Genomic DNA, 23,090 nt, shown 5'->3' on the forward strand with positions numbered 1-23,090 from the left:
CCGGAATATCAATTGGTTGTCCCCTTAAAAAAGGTTAACCGTTTCTGGCCTTATGTTTAAAATGCATGTTTAGCAATTATGCTACAATCTTGAAAAATAAGATAATCAAAGTGAAACTCTTGAAACTTTATTTTTATGACGTCACACTACATTTATATGTGTAAGATGCAGCAAAGCTAAGCTGGGATAACTTTTAACCTGTAATAGATTGTCACTCCTGTTTATGTGTACAGGTAACATTGTTCAACAAAGACAATATTCCTTTAAGAAAATCGAAAGGAAAAACTTAAATAATCAATTGAGACAATTACACAAAAAGGACCGGTGATCAAAATCATAAACGACAGGGACAGACTAACGGACATGTTTTTTTAGTGAAATGCTTGCAAAAAAATAATATTGTTTTACCTGTAAATGTACTGCTGGTAAAAATCCTTATTATCCTGTCAGTTGAAGTAAATATTCTGTCTAAATACCCCTGGTAAACTGCATCATTCATTACAGTATTCTCTAAGTTTGATTTGATGTCTTCAGGTATAACTGTCAAGTCATTAGCCTGTTTTCTTAATTCTTTTGATTCCTCTTTCTGTACTTGTTTGATAGATTCATCAACTTTCTTAGAATTTGAAGGTTGATTCTTCGTGTCAGCATTATTTGCGATTTTTTCTACTTCTTCGGATTCCTTTTGTTGTTCTTTTCTGACCGATTCATCCACTTTCTTAGCAGTTGATAGTTGCTTCGTCTTGTCAGAATTATTTGAGTTTTTTTTTAAATCTCCGGATTCCTCTTTCTGTCCTATTTTGACCGATTCATCAATTTTCTCAGCAGTTGAGAGTTGAGTCGTCTTGCCAGAATTATTTGCGAGTTTTCTTAATTCTTCGGATTCCTCTTGCTGTTCTTTTCTAACCAATTCTTCCACTTTCTTAGCAGTTGATTGTTGATTCGTCTTGTCAGAATTATTTGAGTGTTTTCTTAATTCTCTAGATTCCTCTTTCTGTCCTATTTTGACCGATCCATCAACTTTCTTAGCAGTTGAGCGTTGATTCGTCTTGTCAGAAATAGATTTTTTTCTTAAATCTCCGGATTCCTCTTTCTGTCCTTTTTTGACCGATCCATCAACTTTCTTAGCAGTTGAGAGTTGATTCGTCTTGTCAGAAATAGATTTTTTTCTTAAATCTCCGGATTCCTCTTTCTGTCCTTTTTTGACCGATCCATCAACTTTCTCAGCAGCTGACTGTGATTTCTTGTTGTCAGCATTATTTGAGAGATTTTGGGATGTTTTCACTCGTTGACTCGTAGATAAACCTGCGGATTTAGTTAATTGAGGGGGTGTTGGCATAACAGCGGTACCATTTTTCTTAGGAGAGCTCGAGACTGATCTTTTATGTACACTATAAATAAAACAATAAAAATATAGTATACCTTACAATTTGAAACACCGGACAACTATATATATGCTAGATCTAGGTTTGGTACTGAAAGGCAACAACCTCACGTTTCTAGTTTTTTTTTGGGACAGCAGTGGGAAGAAATATAACCCAATCATATGCTTATAAATTATGGACAAATAAGGACAGAAAGTTCTCAATACGTTTCTTGATCAACCTCTCTCTCTTTGTTCCAATTCATCGACGACATTGACATGGACTGGAATAGTACACACATGTACAAAATCTGATTTGTTCATTAAACATTCCAACGAGAACCAAACGCATTCTTAATAAAAAAAAATCTATGAAATCTCTGCTTTTAAGATCAATCATTTAACACTGCAACACAATTGAAGGATGGAAACATATTAACAGGTATGAATTGCAAGCCCACAGACAAAGTAACCCAGCAATGGTAACATTTAAGGGTAATGCATATCTACATTTACAAGTTTTGATATTAAATCTTTAGAATTTTACAAGACAATTCTCTTATTTATATTGTATAATAAGAATCAGCTTACGTGGAGGAAAAGATATATTTGACATCATTGATGAAAATAAAATGTTCGATGAATTTTTATTCAAGTATGAACTGCTTAAATGTGTTAGCCTTTAAATTGTAATAACTTACCATAACTGTATAATGTGTCATTTGCTTTTATCCATTTTATTATTTTTGAATGAGTTTAATGGCAGATATAAATGTATATAGTACAAATTTAGAAAAAAAGGTAATTAGTCATTCTTAACTATCTTTCAATAGGCAATCTTAAATGAATAATTTGACATTTCAATTAGTTAACAATTATAACAACAACACAAAACATAGGTAGTTTTGATTGCGAGAAGATTTATATAATTTATAAGTTTGTAATTTTTTTTATAGTATTCTTTTTGAGTAGTTGGAGCTAGGGGTTCAAGCTGGAGTGTGCTCTTTTCTATGCTTTTTTTTTTATAAATAATGATTTGTTTTTCAAGTCATACAATGTCTTAAAGATAATCCTGTAATGGTATCATATTAAGCAACCCGTCCTCCCCCTTCTTATTCGTTTTGCATTTTTTTTTATAATATTTTGTTAACAGCATTATAAGGTTTCTTGTATGTTTTTTTCATTTTTTCTTTATTCCCAAATATACTAGTCAACCAAAGAAATGATACACACGTTTGAACTCCAATCTTTCATGAAATATCAAAAATAGGAAAACTGTTGAAATATCCAATGACAAACAATCATTTTCAAATCAATTGCATGATTTACCATCTTCTCTAGCAAATGGTTAAGATCAACTAGCCTGCTCTCATCCTTTGGTGGATTGAAATAAACACAAGGTAATAATTTTCATTGGTTGCAGTCGTAACTGGCTTCATTCAGTCAAAAAGCACCTATTACATATTCACAATCATGTAAATGTAGAAAACGTGGGTAAACAATTGCTGATTGTGCAACACGCGTTTACATCACATAAAATACGACGATATTTAGTGACAATTTGAATATTTTAGACTCTAAAAGCTATCAGGTGTTCATCTCCACACTGAAGAGAGTTCAAGTGCTACTATTGGTCAAGAATAATGAATCTGGGATGGACGTGACTTTAATCAACCGTTATAATTAGATGGCACAATAATGTTATCACAAATGTTGGCCTAATCTGCCAGGGATGGAGAGGAAGCGAGTGGATTGTAACACTTGGCTAGCAAAGATGATGATTTAAGTTCTGATAAAATTGGATAGTAATAAAATGCCTAATTTTTTAACAAGTTGTCACTTAATTTCAAAGATGATAATTAAGAATTCAAATCTCTGCAAAGGCATTCAAAATTTAGAGCAGACCATGTTAAGTATAAAGTTTTAATTTCAAATATCGAATTTTGAATTTTGAATACGATTTTTTACAAAACAAAAAATTGCAACAACAAAATTTGCGTATTTGCTTAAATCAATGGTTTTGATACGAGCATAACACTCTGTAAAATGAAGACAAATTTGGCAATTTTTTTTACCATGATGCAAAGTATCTAATTTCATATTATGGAAAATGCATGTCCTGTATCGTTTCTTTTATTGACTAGTATATAGATATTACATAATTAAGTGTTTATTCAATCTAAAATGTTGTATTTATCCATTAATTTAATTCATCGCATTAGTCATATTCTTCGGGATATCGGATATGTTCCTTACGTCGTAACTACAATCCCCTTCCTTTTTGTGAATGTGACCTACCGAATTAAACTATTTACCGGATTTTTTTATCACATACGCAACACGACGGGTGCCACATGTGGAGCAGGATCTGCTTTCCCTTCCGGAGCACCTGAGATCATCCCTAGTTTTTTGTGGGGTTCGTGTTGCTTATTCTTTAGTTTTCTGTGTTGTGTCATGTGTACTATTGTTTGTATTTTTTTCAGTTTTAGCCATGGCGTTGTCAGTTTATTTTCGATTAATGAGTTTGACTGTCCCTCTGATTTCTTTCGTACCTCTTTCTAGAACATAATATGTTCAAGGTTTCTCTTGATTCCATACATAATTTACATTTATTTATTTGTATTATTTTAATTTTATAAAGAAATTCATTTGTTTTTAATAATCTGTTATTAATCCTGTATTGAAGCAATTTTAAATTTTAATTTCTAGTTATGTAAAATGGGAGTCTCTTCACTTTATCTCAGTTCTTATCATTTTTATTATGGATTGAAAACCATTTTCCTGTTATGTGATATTTAGTTTTCTAGAAATAAGAACATTCTATAAATCTATGGATCCTTTGGTGGATTTAAAGAACACTTTTAGTTTATTGGTCCATTTAGGTAATATACTTGATTACATTTTATATCAAGACATTTCATATATATTCCGTTTGTTAAAATTACTCCCTGATATATAAGAAAGTTGGTATTTATATTATATCAATTTTGAAAAACTTGCCAGCATGTATGTATGTATGTTCTGTATCCCCCTCCTTTAGTAGGAGCACCACCATGGGTTATGGTGTAAAAAGGAAGACATTTAACACACTGTATCGATACAAAATTAATGTGAGCATTAGCCTATCCAGTTTCCCAGCCTGGCCGTGACGGGTCTTACTACCAGAAAGTTAACCTTCCCCAAAATAATAAGTACAATGTAATAAAGCATACGAACACACCCACTCACCTGACTCGCTCATCCTCAAAAATATCAACAACAACAAAATCTCATCAAATGATCCATCATTATTGATTAGATAATTATTCAATTAAACTCCTTTTTTTTAATTAATTATTAAAAACAGATATATTTTGACTTTTCTGTTTTCAAGTATACTGGTTTTAAATTATTTAATGCGGTCATATATTGTGACTTTTGTCCTGTAAACGTTTGTCGTGTGATCTTTTTCCAGAGTGATATTGTGACGTTCTAACTTGTGACATTTATCACAAATTTAGACCAATCTCAGTCACCTTAATTGCTGTACTTCATTTTGACAATTTTATGACAAATCCTTACTTCATGTAAACCACAAAATTACCCATGACAAACCATATCTTTATTATAATCCGTTGTAAAATTATGAGTTTGCATTTCATGTTTCATTTTCATTCCCGTATTGAATATGTCGGAAAAGTGAACACTGGTCATGGACGTTTAGCAAAAACAATCGATCAATTATTTCATTTTCCTTTATATAACAGGAAAAGGCATGCTCCTTTTATTCAGTCGTCTAAGTATCAAAGAACAAGACTACAATCAATACTTAAACTGACATTGTCTATTTAAAGATGTGTACAGTATTTGCTTGGTCCATGTATAACAAACTAAGGTTTTCAATAGCAGATATGTACACATTTCGTTCTCTACAAACACCACAAAAAAAAATATTGCAAAAAACCACACACATAGGAAAACTTCAATCGCACCAAGCATATTAAATAGTATTTCGCACAAAAAACGTAGTTTCTTCCGAAATGATATATTTTGTATATACATGCATTAAATCAGTATTTGAAGAGATTTTATGTACAGTAGGGTTACTTTTCACCTCTCTTTAAATCTGCCATCACATTATTTGAAAATAGTTCAGTTCTAGTCTTAAACGTATTATTACATATTTATTCGTACAGTTTCGAACGGAACTGTTTAATTTCACAGATATCATTTAATCAATCATTCAAAAGTTTAAGGTGGTACCTAACACTACAGGGAGATAACTCTGTAAAGTCAGCTTAACGTTTTAATTACGTTGTGTTGTAAAGGGAATATTAAGCTTCTCAATGATCAAAATTGGTGTTTGTCAAACTGCTATATAACCAGTGTAATTTTTCTGACAAAACGGTTTGTTCAAAATTTTTGAATTTTTTATATTTTTGTTAAGGCCCCACCAATTTAATTTCTTGTTCTACGGATTTTTGGACTCCAAAATTTGGGGCGAGCGAGCGATTTAAAAATTGTAATAAAAAAATATTTAATTTGCAAATTTTTGAGGCGAAGCTTGAAAAGTAAAGGCGAGCGATTATAATTTTTTTTGTAAACATAAAATAGTAGGTTTTGACAATATTAAAGCTTGATTTATCACTTGTACTTTGACATTTCTTTAATTTCTGAAGTATGTTTTCCCTGTTCACCAAGAAATAATTAAATCTGGTCTATGTATGTGTGACTGACAATGAGACAATTCTCCATCCAAGTCATAATCAGTTTGGGGACAACCCCTTAATGTTATAAATATCCCTTTTACATGTTTTATGATGGATCAATATAAGTTATAATATATTTGTTTGTACAAAAGGGCTCATATTTTCTCAAAAAACTATATATCTATCTGGTATTAAATGGTGAAAACATGTCCAAGAATTTTGTAATATTCCTGGACTTTAACCATGTTAACACATTTACTTTAACAGTTTAATATTATTCAAAATAAGTGGACTCCTCTTTTAGAAAAAAGTTGTTTAAAATATGATGTACCTCTCCTCTTTTTGAGTACAAAATTCTAAGTTTTCAAAGGTTTTGTATAGAAGAACTATACAAATCCTTGGTATTTCTATTTTCTTTTCTACATCAGTAAAATGACCCCTTGTCTGAGGGAGGGTTGTTCTCAACCTGATATAACAAACACAGGTCAAAGTACGGCCTTTTACACAGGGCTTTGATACAGATCAAACAGCAGGCTATAAAGGACCCCAAAATTATTAGCGTACACAATTCGAACAGGAAAACCAACGATCTAATTTATATATCATGTATATCCAAACGGGAAAATACCAATGAACAACATCAACAAACGATAACTGCTGAACGACAGGCCCCTCAATCAATCAGGACAGGTGCATAAACATGCAGCGGCTATGGATAGTTTTGTTTCGCCAGCATACAATATAATTGCAGCTGAAGACAAATCCTTCAGAAGTTCTTTGTACTTTATTCTAACAACGAACATTTTCTGATAGGGAATATAAGTAAGGGGGAAAGTTACCAATTTTTTGTTCTTTACAGGTATTTTTGTTATAAATTTATATCGGAGCACTCCCGCTTTGGATAAATAGGTTTCAGGCTGAAACAAATATTCTCACATATATTTACAAAGTGTGGTGGGGTGCTTTTATGTTTAAAATCGTAATATACAGGTTAGACTGCGATTTTAAAAACAAATGTTGATATCTTTTTATAATATTTACAAAAAAACAGTGCGGGAAATGGACATGATTACATTTCCGGATGCGGGAAGCGGGAATATGAAAAAAATTAAAAAAATTTGTTTTGAAAAAAATAGGTGCGGGCGGGTCCGTCGAACAAGGAATCAAATTGGTGTGGCCTAAAGGGTTAAAGTAAATACTTTGACAAAATTTTATGAAAATTAAACGAGCCAAATTAATTTTAGTGAAAATAGTGGGTACCACCTTAAATAACGTTTATATTCTTTTATCACAATTATTTGGTATTTCACTCATCATCAGGTATTTTTTCAAAAAGAATGTAAACTGCTGACACTTTTATCTACAAATATGCATGTTTATATGCAAATTAATTTAAAAGGTTAACTTTAACATGGTTTAAACACAAATCAGTATTGAAATATCATTAAAGGGACACGAGCTGTTAAAATTATTTTCACTGATTTGAACCAAATTCCTATATTTGATTTATAACAATGTAAAACATTTTATCCAAACTATTAAAAGTCTATAATAAACAATAAACAGGACACAGTTATTAAAATACGTAGCTTCGTTTTTATACGCCATCTAATTAACTTGTCATTTTGTTTAGTTTCTTTTGTTACATCTTCTGACATCGGACTCGGACTTCTCTTGAACTGAATTTTTTAATGCGTATTGTTATGCGTTTACTTTTCTACATTGGCTAGAGGTATAAGGGAAGGTTGAGATCTCATAAACATGTTTAACAACGCCGCAATTTGGCGCCTGTTCCAAGTCAGGAGCCGCTGGCCTTTGTTAGTCTTGTATGATTTTTAATTTTAGTTTCTTGTGTACAATTCGTTTAGTTTGACGTTCTTTATCACTGAACTAGTATACATATTTTTAAGGGGCCAGCTGAAGGACGCCTCCGGGTGTGGGAGTTTCTCGCTACATTGAAGACCCATTGGTGGCCTTCGGCTGTTGTCTGCTCTATTGTCGGGTTGTTGTCCTTTGAAACATTCCCCAATTCCTTTCTCAATTTTATATGATAAATATTTTTCTTGAAGAAGGACACATTACATAATTAAACCTTTAAAGCAAAATTTTAAACTAAATCTATAGTTAGAATAGTTTGACTATATTTGATAAGAGAGACGTGTACATTTGCAGACTTGCGTTCTGTTATTTTTTGTCAGAATTATCTACCATTTTATATGTGGATTCTTAAAAATTCTAAAGAACTTCTGGATAATTTTAATCGGTCTGTTTCTGAAATTAATTCTAACTTACCTTTTGATTTTTTAACCCTGTACACCACCATTCCCCATGTGATTTTTTTAATATACATTGAACGACAAAATATCTTCCTATGTGACGTTTACATTTTGTCACGTCAAGCACGTGAAACAATGAATGTGTTTTTTAATTTGATAGATGCTTTTTGTGCTTTTTTGTAAATGTTGAGATTAAATCGATAACGGCAATTGTGAACTATTTCCGGAAACTTTTTCTTTCTTAACAAGCTAGATAATACATAGACATTAACTGTTTAGTGTCTTTAAATATCTGCTGCATGTGTACGAGGCTAGGAAACAATGTGTATGCGAGATTTTAGCGAGCTATTACACCTGTTTTGAGCAGAGTACAAATACAGCTGATATTTAGAGACACTAAACAGTTATTGTCTTTATCCTGCAATTAATTCTGTATATTATTTGTGTTTTGAAAGACACAAAAACACATGTTTTGCATTTATTTTCGATTTGAAATCCCTTGAGGCCCGAGTAGTAATACGATACAGTAATCACACATTCAGCCGAACACAGGTTCGCAAACAAAAAGAATCTCAAATGGTCAACAATAATACATCGCTCAAGGTGAATAATTATCTATTTTAACATAACAATTAATTTCAACAGTAAAAATAATAACAAAACATTGTTCAATTTCAAACAGGAGTGTACGAGTTGTCCTACGCTTTAGACTCGACAGTCACTAAACATGCATGCTGAAATTGACATGGTTGATTTTGTTACACAGTCATACACATTCAAGTTTTGAAATCGATAGTTGTCATCGTAAAAAAGACTGCTGTTCATGTGTGTATGTTATCAGAAAATTTGTGTGATTCTTACTGCTCTAAAGAAATGTCTGAAAACAAACAGAACGTATAAAAAGTAATCGTTAATTCGCAATTGATACGTCATTGGAATGCGACTGCAATACACATTCTGAATTTTCCTCGTAGTTCAGTTTTTTTGACATTTTACTTTTTCAGTAAGTATCTCAAAAAAGCTGTAATTGAGAAATTCGTGAGTTTTATTTTGTTTTATGTCTATCTTATGAATAGTCATTAGCTTTTTTTTTTAATCTAATGTTATGCATTTGACGATACATGTGAAAACACAATTTACGAGAGGCACCCTGCATGCTCAAAAATGAAAGTTTGAACAACTGTACACCCTATTGTATTTTAAATGACAGATCCTTATTTTTAGTTTTTCATTATCAAGTTCAAGCTTTTAAAATTTTGAAAAACATGACGAATAACAAGCATTAAGCACGGAATCGCGTGATTGTTGCATGGATAAACCCTTTCATCCACATTTCTTGACTTGTGAACTAAATTAAATGTATTTCAAGTAAAAATTTAATAAACTATGCGCACAGGCACTTTTGTTCCATTTAATGTTCCTTTTGTCTATGAATATACATATTTGCATGTTTCAAAATAAATCATAAGATGTTGAAGCACGTATTTACCTTTTTTTGTTATGGCTAGCTGTCTCTTTATTTGATGAAATGTTTATTTTTTACATAAATTCGGGATATAAACCGCTGGATTCTTGTCCAGCAATTGAAAATTACATATTCTCAACAAAATAGAACTTAGTAGAATGAAAATAAACAAACACACCAGAAATATATCCACCGAGGAATTGTCGGCTATTCGGAATCTAAAGAAAAATAATAACATTATAATACGTAAAGCAGACAAAAACTCAACACTATGTATTCTTGACAAAGACAACTATTTACGTGAAGGGTTAAGACAATTACATAATATACATTACGAAGAAATTGTTGAATCCAACGTAAAGGAGGTAGCTGAAACGGCATTTAGTATAATCAGAGACCTACATAATGATAATTATATTGACAATATAACATTCAAATATTTGAAAGAAAACATCAATACCACTAAAGTAGGAAAATTCTACACAACACAATATGATACTGATCTCACAAAAAATAAATCATAATTAACTAATTTGTTAGTCAAAGACAACCGGTGTATGGTCCAATATATTATACGAAATAAAACAAAAAACATAAATAATACGCCAATATACAACTTATTGAGTCGACCACTGATGACGCCGGACTCAGGGATCTTTTCCCCAAACACGACAGAAACACCGGGCCTAACATTCATGCTCATGGGTGAGCTCGGATGGGCTATTTAAATAAAATATAATATTTTATATTACTATGCAAATGTAAGTCTACCTCAGATTAAAACATTAAACTTGTATGTTATGATAGATGTTGGTATTTATTTATTTCTATTTTAAATTTTCTACGACTGGCTAGTAAACTTATGAAGAAAATTTTATCAATATTGGCCATATTAACTACCTCTGTACATTTTATGATTAAACCTTATTTATTACCCCTAAAACGAAACGATAAGGATATAATATCTCTCAACCCGGCACACATTAAATAAAATGCACAGTATACCAGTTAAGACTGATAAACAATATCGATTAAAAAAAATCAAATATCTATACACTATACAATGTAACAAAATCAACGATATCAATTGTATTATAATCTAATATTCAGGGATGTGCAGAAAAATGTAAAATTTATAAAAGAATAACATTAAACAAAACCACAAACTACAATTATTTACGCTATGGGAAGATCGTAGGAGGTCAGATATTCCATTCATAACTATTCAGCTAATTAACCTTCTGCAAGTCATTCTATTTTTATCACAAATCTGACCCAACCATTATCTGCAGGTGATCGCTATGTAACACGAGAAATGAAGTTAACATATATAGTACGTGCACAGAATTAGTTCACTACTTTACAATCAACATGGCCAGACGCTTTATTTAAACGAACTAAGTACGACATAAACTGGTAGAAAATAACAACAATAAAAGGAGTAAATTACATACCAAGTTAGTAAAAAATGCCAAATTATTTGTAAAAAATTTGTCGGGACATAATTTGACGGATCGTTGAAACATTATTACTTGCAAAAGGTGTAAAGTTCATAATTAACCCTTCAAACAAAAATGCCATACGAAACGTTATGAAGGACTTTGACGAATTCTCAAGAAAACATTGATGTCAATATCTCTATAATGATGGTAGAATTTACAAGAGACACCCTTTTTACATAAATTCGGGATATAAACCGCTGGATTCTTGTCCAGCAATTGAAAATTACATATTCTCAACAAAAATAGAACTTAGTAGAATGAAAATAAACAAACACACCGAAATATATCCGCCGAGGAATTGTCGGCTATTCGGAATCTAAAGAAAAATAATAACATTATAACACGTAAAACAGACAAAAACTCAACACTATGTATTCTTGACAAAGACAACTATTTACGTGAAGGGTTAAGACAATTACATAATATACATTACGAAGAAATTGTTGAATCCAACGTAAAGGAGGTAGATGAAACGGCATTTAGTATAATCAGAGACCTACATAATGATAATTATATTGACAATATAACATTCAAATATTTGAAAGAAAACATCAATACCACTAAAGTAGGAAAATTCTACACAACGCAATATGATACTGTTCTCACAAAAAATAAATCATAATTAACTAATATGTTAGTCAAAGACAACCGGTGTATGGTCCAATATATTATACGAAATAAAAGAAAAAAACATAAATAATACGCCAATATACAACTTATTGAGTCGACCACTGATGAAGTCAGACTCAGGGAGCTTTTCCCCAAACACGGCAGAAACACCGGGCCTAACATTCATGCTCATGGGTGAGCTCGGATGGGCTATTTAAAAGCACAACCCATTTCAGTACTGTATCTCTTTTATAGTGTATTGTTACTTTACATTTTACATGTCAACACATGGTTATATATTTTTCAGAAGTCAGAAAGATGGAATCCTTTCGCTGTGATTAAAAACGAAGCACACATAGTTAAATAAGTAAATGTACTATTTGTACTGTCGTCAAGGTTATCTCATGATTGAGATTTAATTGTGATATCATATCTCTTGACTCCCCTACCTAACTGTCAAATATAAACATTTATTAAAAATGTTTATTATTGAGAGACACAGTTCAATCGATTTATACTGTTATTTTGCAACTTAAAATACCTTTTTCAATTGGTTATATAAATATATATTAATATTTGCTGTTACAAAATGTTAGAAATTATTATAAATTAAGGAATGTGTCTCCCTCATGCAAAGCTTCCTTTCACGAATTTGGCTATACTTATTTGGACCTTTTAGATTAAAGCTCTTCATCTTTGATATAAGCTTTGGATTTCAAATATTTTGGCCACGAGCATCACTGAAGAGACATGTATTGTCGAAATGCGCATCTGGTGCAGGAAAATTAGTACCGTTAATTTTATTTTTATAACTGTCAAATATAAACATTCATTAGAATGTTTAGTATTAAGAGATACAGTTCAATCGATTTATACTGTTATTTTACTTAAAATACCTTTTTCAATTGGTTATATAAATATTTAAGATAGCAGATATAAGACGAAGTCTTTGGTATTAACATATGGTTATTTCATGTTTGATAAAATATTGATGTATCATTTGTTTGGATTTCACCAGTATTCAAATTATGACGAAAGTTTACCTGATCTATAATACAATCATTTAAGACGATAAGACAAATGTCAGGACTATTTATAAGTATTTATATAGAATAAAACATGTTACATTGCTAAACTCTTTGAAGTTGATGAAGCATATATATACACTTTTTTTGTTACAGTATATAATAGCAGAGTCGTCATTAAGCTAACCAAGCAGGTGATCTACCTGTATATAATGCTAATTTGGCGGTTGGTCTGTTTATGGGTCGGCTAACGTCTGTTAATCAGGTTTTATCGAGAAAAAACATCGCAAGGCAACCATATTTCATTGTAAAACTTTTTAACATATTTTTATCGTTCAAACTGTTTATGTTTGACAAAACAATTAAGTTAACTCAATTCATCAGTGTAAGTATTATTTTTCTCGTCTTGATAAACGATCTATAAATCGAAAAGGTGTGTTAAGACAGTGTATATTTACGCCAAATATTTGTCACTTTAAACTGACAAATAGAGTTTGTAAATTGCCCTACAAATTTCAACCAGAATTGTTTTGAAACATGCCACAAAAATCTTTTGAAGTCACTTTAGATAAACCTATAAAACCAAGTTCAATCCACCATTTTCTACATTTGTAATGCCTGTACCAAGTCAGAAATATGACAGTTGTTGACTATTCGTTTGATGTGTTTTATCGTTTGATTTTACCATTTGATTAGGGACTTTCCGTTTTGAATTTTCCTCGGAGTTTTTTTGTGATTTTGCTTTTATCTGATGAGATTTAACAATTTTATTGTATTTAAGCGAGTACAACTGATGTCACACGGATACTAAAAAAATAATAATAAGTTTGTTTTTCAAAATGATTTACTTTATCAACAGTTTGAATAAATGAAAACATTTGCATTTGCTTGTTTTGCATTTGCTTGTTTTAGAAAAAATACCAACGTATTCCAATTTCATTCTAAAAGCAAATATTGAAATTGCTGACCTTAAACATTGTTCAGTTAGACTTCAAATATTGAAAAATTAAAAATGCTTTTTATTTTACTTTGAAATATTCAAATTTGAAAAATGATCCTATCTGCATCATTTTTTTTAATTTCAAATGAGTAGACCGGAATGAAAGAGGTAGGGCCAATTTGCCGTGAATTTTTTCACAGAAGGGCCAATTTCAAGAAGTACTGACAGAATTGAATTTACTTAAAAACAAAAAATAAAAATGCTTTTTGATCAATATCATCAATATCTCGATCTAGATATATTATGATATGTGAGATAAATAGTTAATTTAACCCTAAAAAAGGATGAAATTCCAATATGCGGAATTTAGGGTGTTTTTAGGTTGGAAAACAGGAAATCCCCCCAAAAGGACAATTCTAACCAAAACAAAAGTTATGTTTTTTTTACTGTTGTAATTTATACTACTTTTTCCCTCAAAAATGAATTGGTTTGGTGTGTCCTTACTAGATAAAAATTATGAAAAAAATGTAACATCGCTAATTTGTGTTGATATACATGTAGCTCCTTACACTAATGACTGGACCGATTGACAGGACCGAATGACAGGACCAAATGAAAAATGTTAATAACTTTTTCATTTCTCAAAGGATCGATTTTGAAATATAATAAGATTTCATCATTTGATAAATAGATTTAAGAAAAGAAATTAAAAAGTTTTGTAAGAAACTTTAGAAAACGTGAAATGACCAACTCTGATAATGACAGGACCAACATCGAGAATGACAGGACCAAATAAAAATGCTAATAACTTTCTTATTTTTCAAAGGAATTATCTCAGATTTGAAATATAAAATGGTATGTCATATTTTGAAACCAAAATGTTATAAAAAATATAGATTTATTTTCAAAAACTTTCCAAAACGTGACATGACCATCGCTGACTGACAGGACCAACCTCGACAACGACCGGACCAGATGAAATTGCTAATTTCTCTTTTATTTCTCTAAATAGTTTTCTGAAATTTGAAATATGATAAGATTTTATCATTTGATAAATAGATTTAAGAAAAAAAAAATAAAAATTGTAAGTAACTTTAGAAAACGTGACATGAACAACTCTGATGATGACATGACCAACATCGACAATGACAGGACCAAATAAAAATGCTAATAACTTTCTTATTTTTCAAAGAAATTCTCTCAGATTTGAAATATAAAATAACATGTCATATTTTGAAAAATAAATGTTAAAAAATTTAGAAAGTTTAAACGTTACATGACCATCGCTGACTGACAGGACCAACCTCGACAATAACAGGACCAGATGAAATTGCTAATTATTTTGAGAAATAAAAGAGAAATATAAGATATATCTTTCTTATTATGGATCAGAACAATTTCAGTAAAAAACGAAAGAAATTATGATTTTTTTCATCAGCCAGATCATACCCTATGTTGATCAGGTCACACAACTGCAAGCTTTCAATACGTTTTTTTTTTCTATCTTTTTCTTATATGATGTGCAAAATGGTCTAAATTGTCATTATTTCAAATTTGAGAGGAATATTTTGATAAATGTTATGCATAATTAGCATTTTTATTTGGTCCTGGCATTAATTGTCAAGGATTGTCCTGTTATTGACAACGTTAACCAGGTCACATTTCAGCAAGCTTTTATACCTTTTTCTTATATTTATGTATAAAATGATATAATCTTCACATATTTTAAATTTTTGCGAAATAAAAGAATAATTAGCAATTTCATTTGTTCCGGTCATAGTCGAGGTTGGTCATGTCAGTCAGCGATGGTCATGTCACGTTTTTGAAAGTTTTTGAAAATAAATCTATATTTTTTATAACATAAATGTTTCAAAATGTGACATATCATTTAATGTTTCAAATCTGAGATAATTCTTTTGAAAAGTAATAAAGTTATTAGCATTTTTATTTGGTCCTGTTATTGTCGAAGTTGGTCCTATCATTATCAGAGTTGGTCATGTCACGTTTCTAAAGTTTCTTACATATTTAAAAAAAAATAAATTCTTAAATCTATTTATCAAATGATGAAATATTATCATATTTCAAATTTCAGAAAAATATTTAGAGAAATAAAAGAGAAATTAGCAATTTCATCTGGTCCGGTCATTGTCGAGGTTGGTCCTGTCAGTCAGCCAACTTAAAAGATCAGGACAAATACAGATATATATACATAAATTCAAAATGAATAAAACAGCATCCCATTTGAATGTGTTCGATATTATTTGGCCTGTTGACAAGTTACGTGGTATGGTACATAATGCGCATTAAGGGTGTTAACAATTAAACAAGGTCAATATAAAAAAAAATCAATAGTCTTGGCCTTGTTTTTTTGTAGGAATACCTGTTTAAGGTATAAAAATAAATAATGTGACGTATGTTCATGTACTATAATTAGCATCTATCTGGCTATTTAAAACATGATTTACCTATCTTATCGAATGAAAAGAATTCACGGCAAAATGGCTCTAGCTCTTTGTCTCAATATATGTATTTTAAAGTTTTAAATTGTCGACACTATTACTAAATGTTTCACTGTTTCCTTTTTTAATCAGACTTTAGATATCAATTTTTTTGTTCGTAATTTAGCTTTTACATTTAGGATGAAGAATTTAACACTTTAATCATTTTTATGTGTATTATTTAAACATGTTAAATGAGTGGGAAATGACTTTTGGTTTCCTAAAGGACAAAATCACACCCTGTTGTTGTACGTGTATCAGTTTTGTTAAAGTTTTGATATTTTATCCTGTAATTTTTCTAAATTGCAGAAACATTTAAATATTTTACATTTACATTTGCCTTAATTATTGTATGTAAGATTAAACATCAAATATTTTAGGAGGAGATAACGTATGTATGATATGTGATTGCTTTATGCCGGTACTTTAACTTTCAATAGTGACTTTAAATTCCTCCCATCAAATTCATATACATGGTTTATTCACTGCGTGTTTGTCTTAGGTTAATCGTGAGGCCCAACGTCTGCTTTTATGTCCACAAGAAGGATGACTTGTGGATAAGTGCTTCAATAATATACCACTGCACTCTGGCATCAGATGCTGTCAAATCAATAAACCCTCTTGATGTCTGGTGTATATCGAGCATGGTTCAGACTAGGTTAAGCATGGTTCAGACACGTTTACAATGGTTAAGTACTGGACGAGTAAAGGTCGAGTACCAGTTCAGACTGTTAAGTATGGTTCAGACTACATTCCAGTGTTATCAACTTAATTTCAGACTGGTCGAGAAAAATCATTACAGTCGAGTACATTAGGCGATTTTAGACTTTTGCTACTTTCAGGGATTTCATAACAAATAATGTAACATGCAAAGCAAATGCAGTAAAATAGACCCTGTAGATGTCTGTTGTACAAACTCAGAGGTAGATATGATTTAATTTATAAAACGTTATTTGCATTAACATTTTATACAGTAAATATATATATTTAATTCCACTTAAGGTGGTACCTAACACTACAGGGAGATAACTCTGTAAAATCAGCAGAACGTTTTAATGACGTTGTGTTCATTAGGGAATATTAAGCTTCTCAATGATCAAAATAAGTGTTTGTCAAACTGCTATATAACCAGTGTAATTTTTCTGATTAAACGGTTGGTTTAAATCTTTTGATTTTTTTGTATTTTTGTTAAATGGTCAAAGTAAATACTTTATCAAATTTTGAAGAAAATTAAACGAGCCAAATTAATTTTAGTTAAAGTGTTAGGTACCACCTTAATATCATCAGCACAACAATGTTAAATCTGCAAATTTTCGAAAGCAAATATTTGTTCTTCCCTTGACGGAATCCATGCTTTTGCGATATCGAAGCAACATCGCCTGTGTTCAAATAAAAAGTTTGAAAAACAAACATACGCTTCTATAAATTTGCAGATTTGAAAGTATTGTGCGGATATTTAGTGAAATTACGTGTGAAACATATGTAATAAGCCTTTTATCACTTTCACTGGTGATCCAATGGATAGATCTGCTGAAGAGTTGTCACTTGTTCAGATATTTTTAAAAGTAAGTATAATATACATGTACATCATTTCTCTAAATTTTAACACAACTATTTTATATCTTCAAATTTCCTGATTTATTTCTCTTCCCTCGCCTCGATTCGAAATCATGCTATTAATATATCGTTGCAACACTGTGTCCAAAGCTCTAGACTATATATAGTGGTCTTTAATATCATGTAAACAACTCACAAAGTGATTTAAATGTGAGATTTTTGAGTGAAAGCTGTTGTAACTGACATAGCTCCTGTTAACTGATCAAGATAATATTTCTAGTATCATATTAATACATGAAATCACGAATTCACCAACATTCCAACTGACTTCATTTTCAGAAAACGACATCTTTATCTGTAAAAAACACAATCTTTTAGCTACTTCTTTACAAGCAGAACCAAATACAATGAAAGTCTCAACTATGTACTGGCTTCCGAAGCTACACAAAAAAAAACTTACAAATGTAGATTTATTTCATCTTCAAGCCATTTTTCCACTGCTAAATTGTCTTTTCTACTTACTAGTACACTTGATACAATAAAAAACCTGATAATAAATTGTTCAAATGGCCCTTGAAATCAAATGGCCCTTGAAAATAGCAGAATTAATTACTTCTGGGGTGTCAAAAACTCGTTGGGAATACTTGATAAATTGCATGCATTTATTGGTGATTTTGAATCTGTTCAAAGTTTTGATTTGTCTACCCTATATACCACTTTGCCTCATATTCTTATTAAGAAAAAAATCACATCCTTAATAAACTGGTCATTTAAAACGTCAGAATGCGAGTACCTATGTTTAAACTCTTTTAGGTCATTTTTTAGTAGCAATAAACTAAATAACTATGTGAATTGGACATGCTTTGATACTATATCTGCGCTTGAATTTTTACTTGATAACATTTTTGTTCGCTTTGGAAATTCCGTATATCATCAAGTTATTGGAATTCCAATGGGGACTAACTGTGGACCATTTATTGCGGACATGTTTTTGTATTGTTATGAGTTACAACTTATGACTAAAATTAGCAAAGACCCATCGAAACAACATTTGATACAAAAGTTGAACAATACTTTTAGATATTTGGATGATATATTGGCTCTCAATAATGACGACTTCAGTAAAAAGTAAAATCACAAAAATACTGAACTTAGAGGAAGATCAATTGGGAAAGTCCATAATCACATGGCAAAATCAAATAACAAAACGCATCAAAAACGAATGGACAAGAACTGTCATATTCCTGACTTGGTACAGGCATTTTCAAATGTAGAAAATGGTGGATTAAACCTGGTTCTATAGCGCTAACCCTCTCACTTTTGTAATGACAGTCTCATCAATTTCCGATATTTTTACATATTTTTTAAGTATACTAAAGAAATTTATCCTGTTGAACTAACTTTAAATAAAGCTAATACTAACAACGACCACTGCCCTTTCCTCGATCTTGATATCTTTACCGTTAACGGGAAGCTTAATACAAAAATTTATGATAAAAGAGATGAGTTTTCATTTCCTATCGTTAATTATCCATTTTTAGATGGTGACGTTCCATTGTCATCATCTTATGGTGTTTATATATCTCAAGTTGTACGATTCTCTCGTAATTGTAACAACGTATTAGATGTTAGCGAGAGAAATTTATGTATTACTGAAAAATTATCACACCAGGGTTTTCGATATCACAAACTAAATTTTATCATCGGTATAAGGAAATAATTCGTAGATTGCATATGTTGGATTTAATATTGATTCACTTTTGGGGTCTTTGCATCGGAACTTAATACATTTATTTTCTTTTTTAACAATTGTTTGCATGACACGGGTTATGTTCTTCTATATATATATTTTATGATAGTATGATACTAAAACCCTAACGGGAGGGATTGTGCCTAATATTTATATGATGAAGACATAATCTTTCAATCAGTTTAATTGAGGTCTGGAGCTGGCATGTCAGTTAACTGCTAATAGTCTGTTGTAATTTATGTATTATTGTCATTTTGTTCATTTTCTTTTGTTACATCTTCGTTCATCGGTCTCGGACTTCTCTTGAACTGAATTTTAATGTGTGTATTGCTCTGCGTTTACTTTTCTACTTTAGCTAGAGGTATAAGGGGAGGAGTGAGATCTCATAAACATGTTTAACAACGCCGCAATTTTGTGCCTGTTCCAAGTCAGTAGCCTCTGACCTTTGTTACTCTTGTATGATTTTTAATTTTAGTTTTTTGTGTATAATTCCGAGTTTAGTATGACGTCCATTATCACTGAACTAGTATACATATTTTTTAAGGAGCCAGTTAAAGGACGCCTCCAGGTGCGGGAGTTTCGCGCTACATTGAAGACCCATTGGTTGCCTTCGGCTGTTGTCTGCTCTATGGTTGGGTTGTTGTCACTTTGACACATTCGCCATTTCCTTTCTCAATTTTATATGATATATTTATTCCTTGAAGAAAGACACATTACATAATTAAACCCTTTAAGCAAAATGTTAAACTAAAGTTATAGTTAAAATAGTTTTACTGTATTTTATAAGAGAGACGTGTGTAATGTCACACTCCGGAAATTACACGGATCTGTTCCGTTATTATGTTTATATGATGGTTATTTTCATTCCTGCATTTATTATACACAAGTCTCAGTCAATTTAAACTTCTGAATTCACGATTTTTGATTTTACTCCGTCAGTTTGTCAAAATATTTTTTGTATGGAACGCAGTTAAAGCCATATATTTCGGTGTACGTTTTTCTCTTAAAACAGTATGTGTATGGAACACTTTTCGTGTTATAATTTTGTTATTCAAGATATAATTCTAGGGCATTTTTTTATCATTTTTTGTTGTTTCATAAGATTGACATATTTTTCAATGAATGGAGAACATTGTTAATACTAAGTGTACTACAATTTGGTGAAAACTGTCAATTGTGAACATTGTGCTTATTAGATTTCATTTTTGTATATTTTCAGTTTTTTACCCTCTCTGGAGGTCTGCAATTAAAAGATAGTAACCCAGGTTTCAGCTTATCTTTGAAATTACAACGTGTACAATTGCATACTTGCGTTCTGTCATTTTTTTTTTTGTCAGAATTATCTATCCTTTCATATGTGGATTCTTATAATTTTTGCAGAGCTTCTGGATAATTTTAAATCTCGGTCTGTTTCAGTTGATTTTAACTTAACTTTTGATTTTTTGACCCTGCATACCACCATTCCCCATGTGATTTTTTTTAATATACATTGAACGACAAAATATCTTCCTATGTGACGTTTACATTTTCTGACGTCAAGCACGCGAAGCAATGAATTTGTTTTTTTTTTTAATTTAATAGATGCTTTTTGTGCTTTTTGTAAATGTTTGTTTGTTTTGAGATTAAATCGATAAAGACAAGTGTGAACTATTTCAGGAAACTTTTTCTTTCTAAACAAGCTAGATAATACATATTGATAAATAAGTATCTTTTATATAGTTATTCATTTATTTATTATTGAAAATGAAATATTTAAAATAGATAAGAAATATTGTAATGTATCATAGTCAAACAGAGGGAAACCCTGGATTTCTTGTAAAAATAAATTTAAGAAACCCTTCACTAGAATGCTGGACTTGTGAACAAAATTGTTAACAGCAAGCAATATATTGTTGAATAAAAAAGAAAAAAAGACAAAAGAGATTGTAACACAATAATGACTACTTTAAACATATTTTGACTATTTTAGCTATTATGTCTGTTTTGTTTATTCATTGTTGTAAATATAACGGAATTTGATGCGACTGACATTTAAGTGAGAGGTTTAGCGCAATAAAAAACCAAGTTCAATCCACCATTTTCTACATTTGAAAAATGCCCGCATCAAGTCAGGAATATTGTTGTAAATATAACGAAATTTGATGCGACTGACATACAAGTGTGAGGTTTAGCGCTATAAAACCACCGTTTCTACATTTGAAATCGCCTGTACCAAGTCATGAATATAACAATTGTTATCCAATCGTTTGAAGTGCTTAATCATTTGATTTTGTCATTTGATTAGGGACTTTCCATTCTGAATTTTCCTCGTAGTTTAGTATTTTTGTCATTTTACTTTTTTTCAGTAAGTATCTCAAAACAGAGTTTAGAAATTAGTGAGTTTTTTTGTTTTTGTTTTATATCTATCTTATGAATAGCCATTAGCTTTATTTTTTTACTATAATGTTATGGATTTGACCATACATGTGAAAACACAATTTACGAGATGTATTCGTTACACAAGGCTAAATTCAGTTACTTGATGTAATAGAAAACAATTCTTACAACAAAAATCTAAACAACGGAGGCAACTTGCATGCTCAAAATTGATAGTTTGTACAACTGTACGCCCTATCGTTTTTTAAATGACAGATCCTTATTTTTAGTTTCGACATAATCAAGTTCAAGCTTTCAAAATTTTGAAAAACATGGCGAATAACAAGCGTTAAGCACGGAATCGCGTGACTGTTGCATATATAAACCCCTTTCATTCTCATTATTGTATTTTAATATATTTCTTGACTTATGAACTAAATCAAATGCATTTTAAGTCAAAAATTAAAAACAATGTTGCACACAAGCACTTTTGTTCTATGTTCTGTTCCTTTTGTCTATGAATATACATATTTGCATGTTTCAAAATAAATCATAAGATGTTGCAGCACATATTTACCTTTTGCTGTTATTGCTGGCTGTCTCTTTATTTGATGAAATGTTTATGGAAGCAGCACAGCCCATTTCAATAATGTATCTCTTTTACAGTGTATTTTAACTTAACACTTTACATGTCAACATAGGTTTATATATTATTCAGAACAGAAAGACGGAATCATTTCGCTGTGATAAAAAACGAAGCACACATAGTTAAATAGATAAACGTACTGTTTGTACTGTCGTCAAGGTTATCTAATGATTGAGATCTAATTTTGATATCATATCTCTCGACTCCCCCTACCTAACTGTCAAATATAAACATTTATTAAACTTGTTTATTATTGAGAGACACAGTTCAATCGATTTATACTGTTATTTTGCAACTTAAAATACCCTTTTCAATTGGTTATAGAAATATTTAAGATAGCAGATATAGGACGAAGTCTTTGGTATTAACATATGGTTAATATATGTTTGATAAAATATTGATGTATCATTTGTTTG

The 23,090-nt window shown here is 30.7% G+C and overlaps 1 protein-coding gene across 1 annotated transcript in view; it reads right to left on the reverse strand.

Moving 5' to 3' along the window:
- The window catches only part of LOC143056139 (NACHT and WD repeat domain-containing protein 2-like), a 54,032-nt gene extending 31,278 nt beyond the window's left edge, over window positions 1–22,754 (reverse strand). Inside the window, exons 1-2 of the mRNA XM_076229224.1 lie at window positions 22,606–22,754; window positions 409–1,391 (exon numbers count right to left, since the gene is read on the reverse strand). Of these exons, the coding sequence (XP_076085339.1) occupies window positions 409–1,391; window positions 22,606–22,670 (1,048 nt within the window). The 5' untranslated portion in view covers window positions 22,671–22,754. The remainder of the gene's footprint in view (window positions 1–408; window positions 1,392–22,605) is intronic.
- Window positions 22,755–23,090: the final 336 nt, after the last annotated feature.

This window comes from Mytilus galloprovincialis, chromosome 13 (genome assembly GCF_965363235.1).
Source record: "Mytilus galloprovincialis chromosome 13, xbMytGall1.hap1.1, whole genome shotgun sequence".
Taxonomy (NCBI): Eukaryota; Metazoa; Mollusca; class Bivalvia; order Mytilida; family Mytilidae; genus Mytilus; species Mytilus galloprovincialis.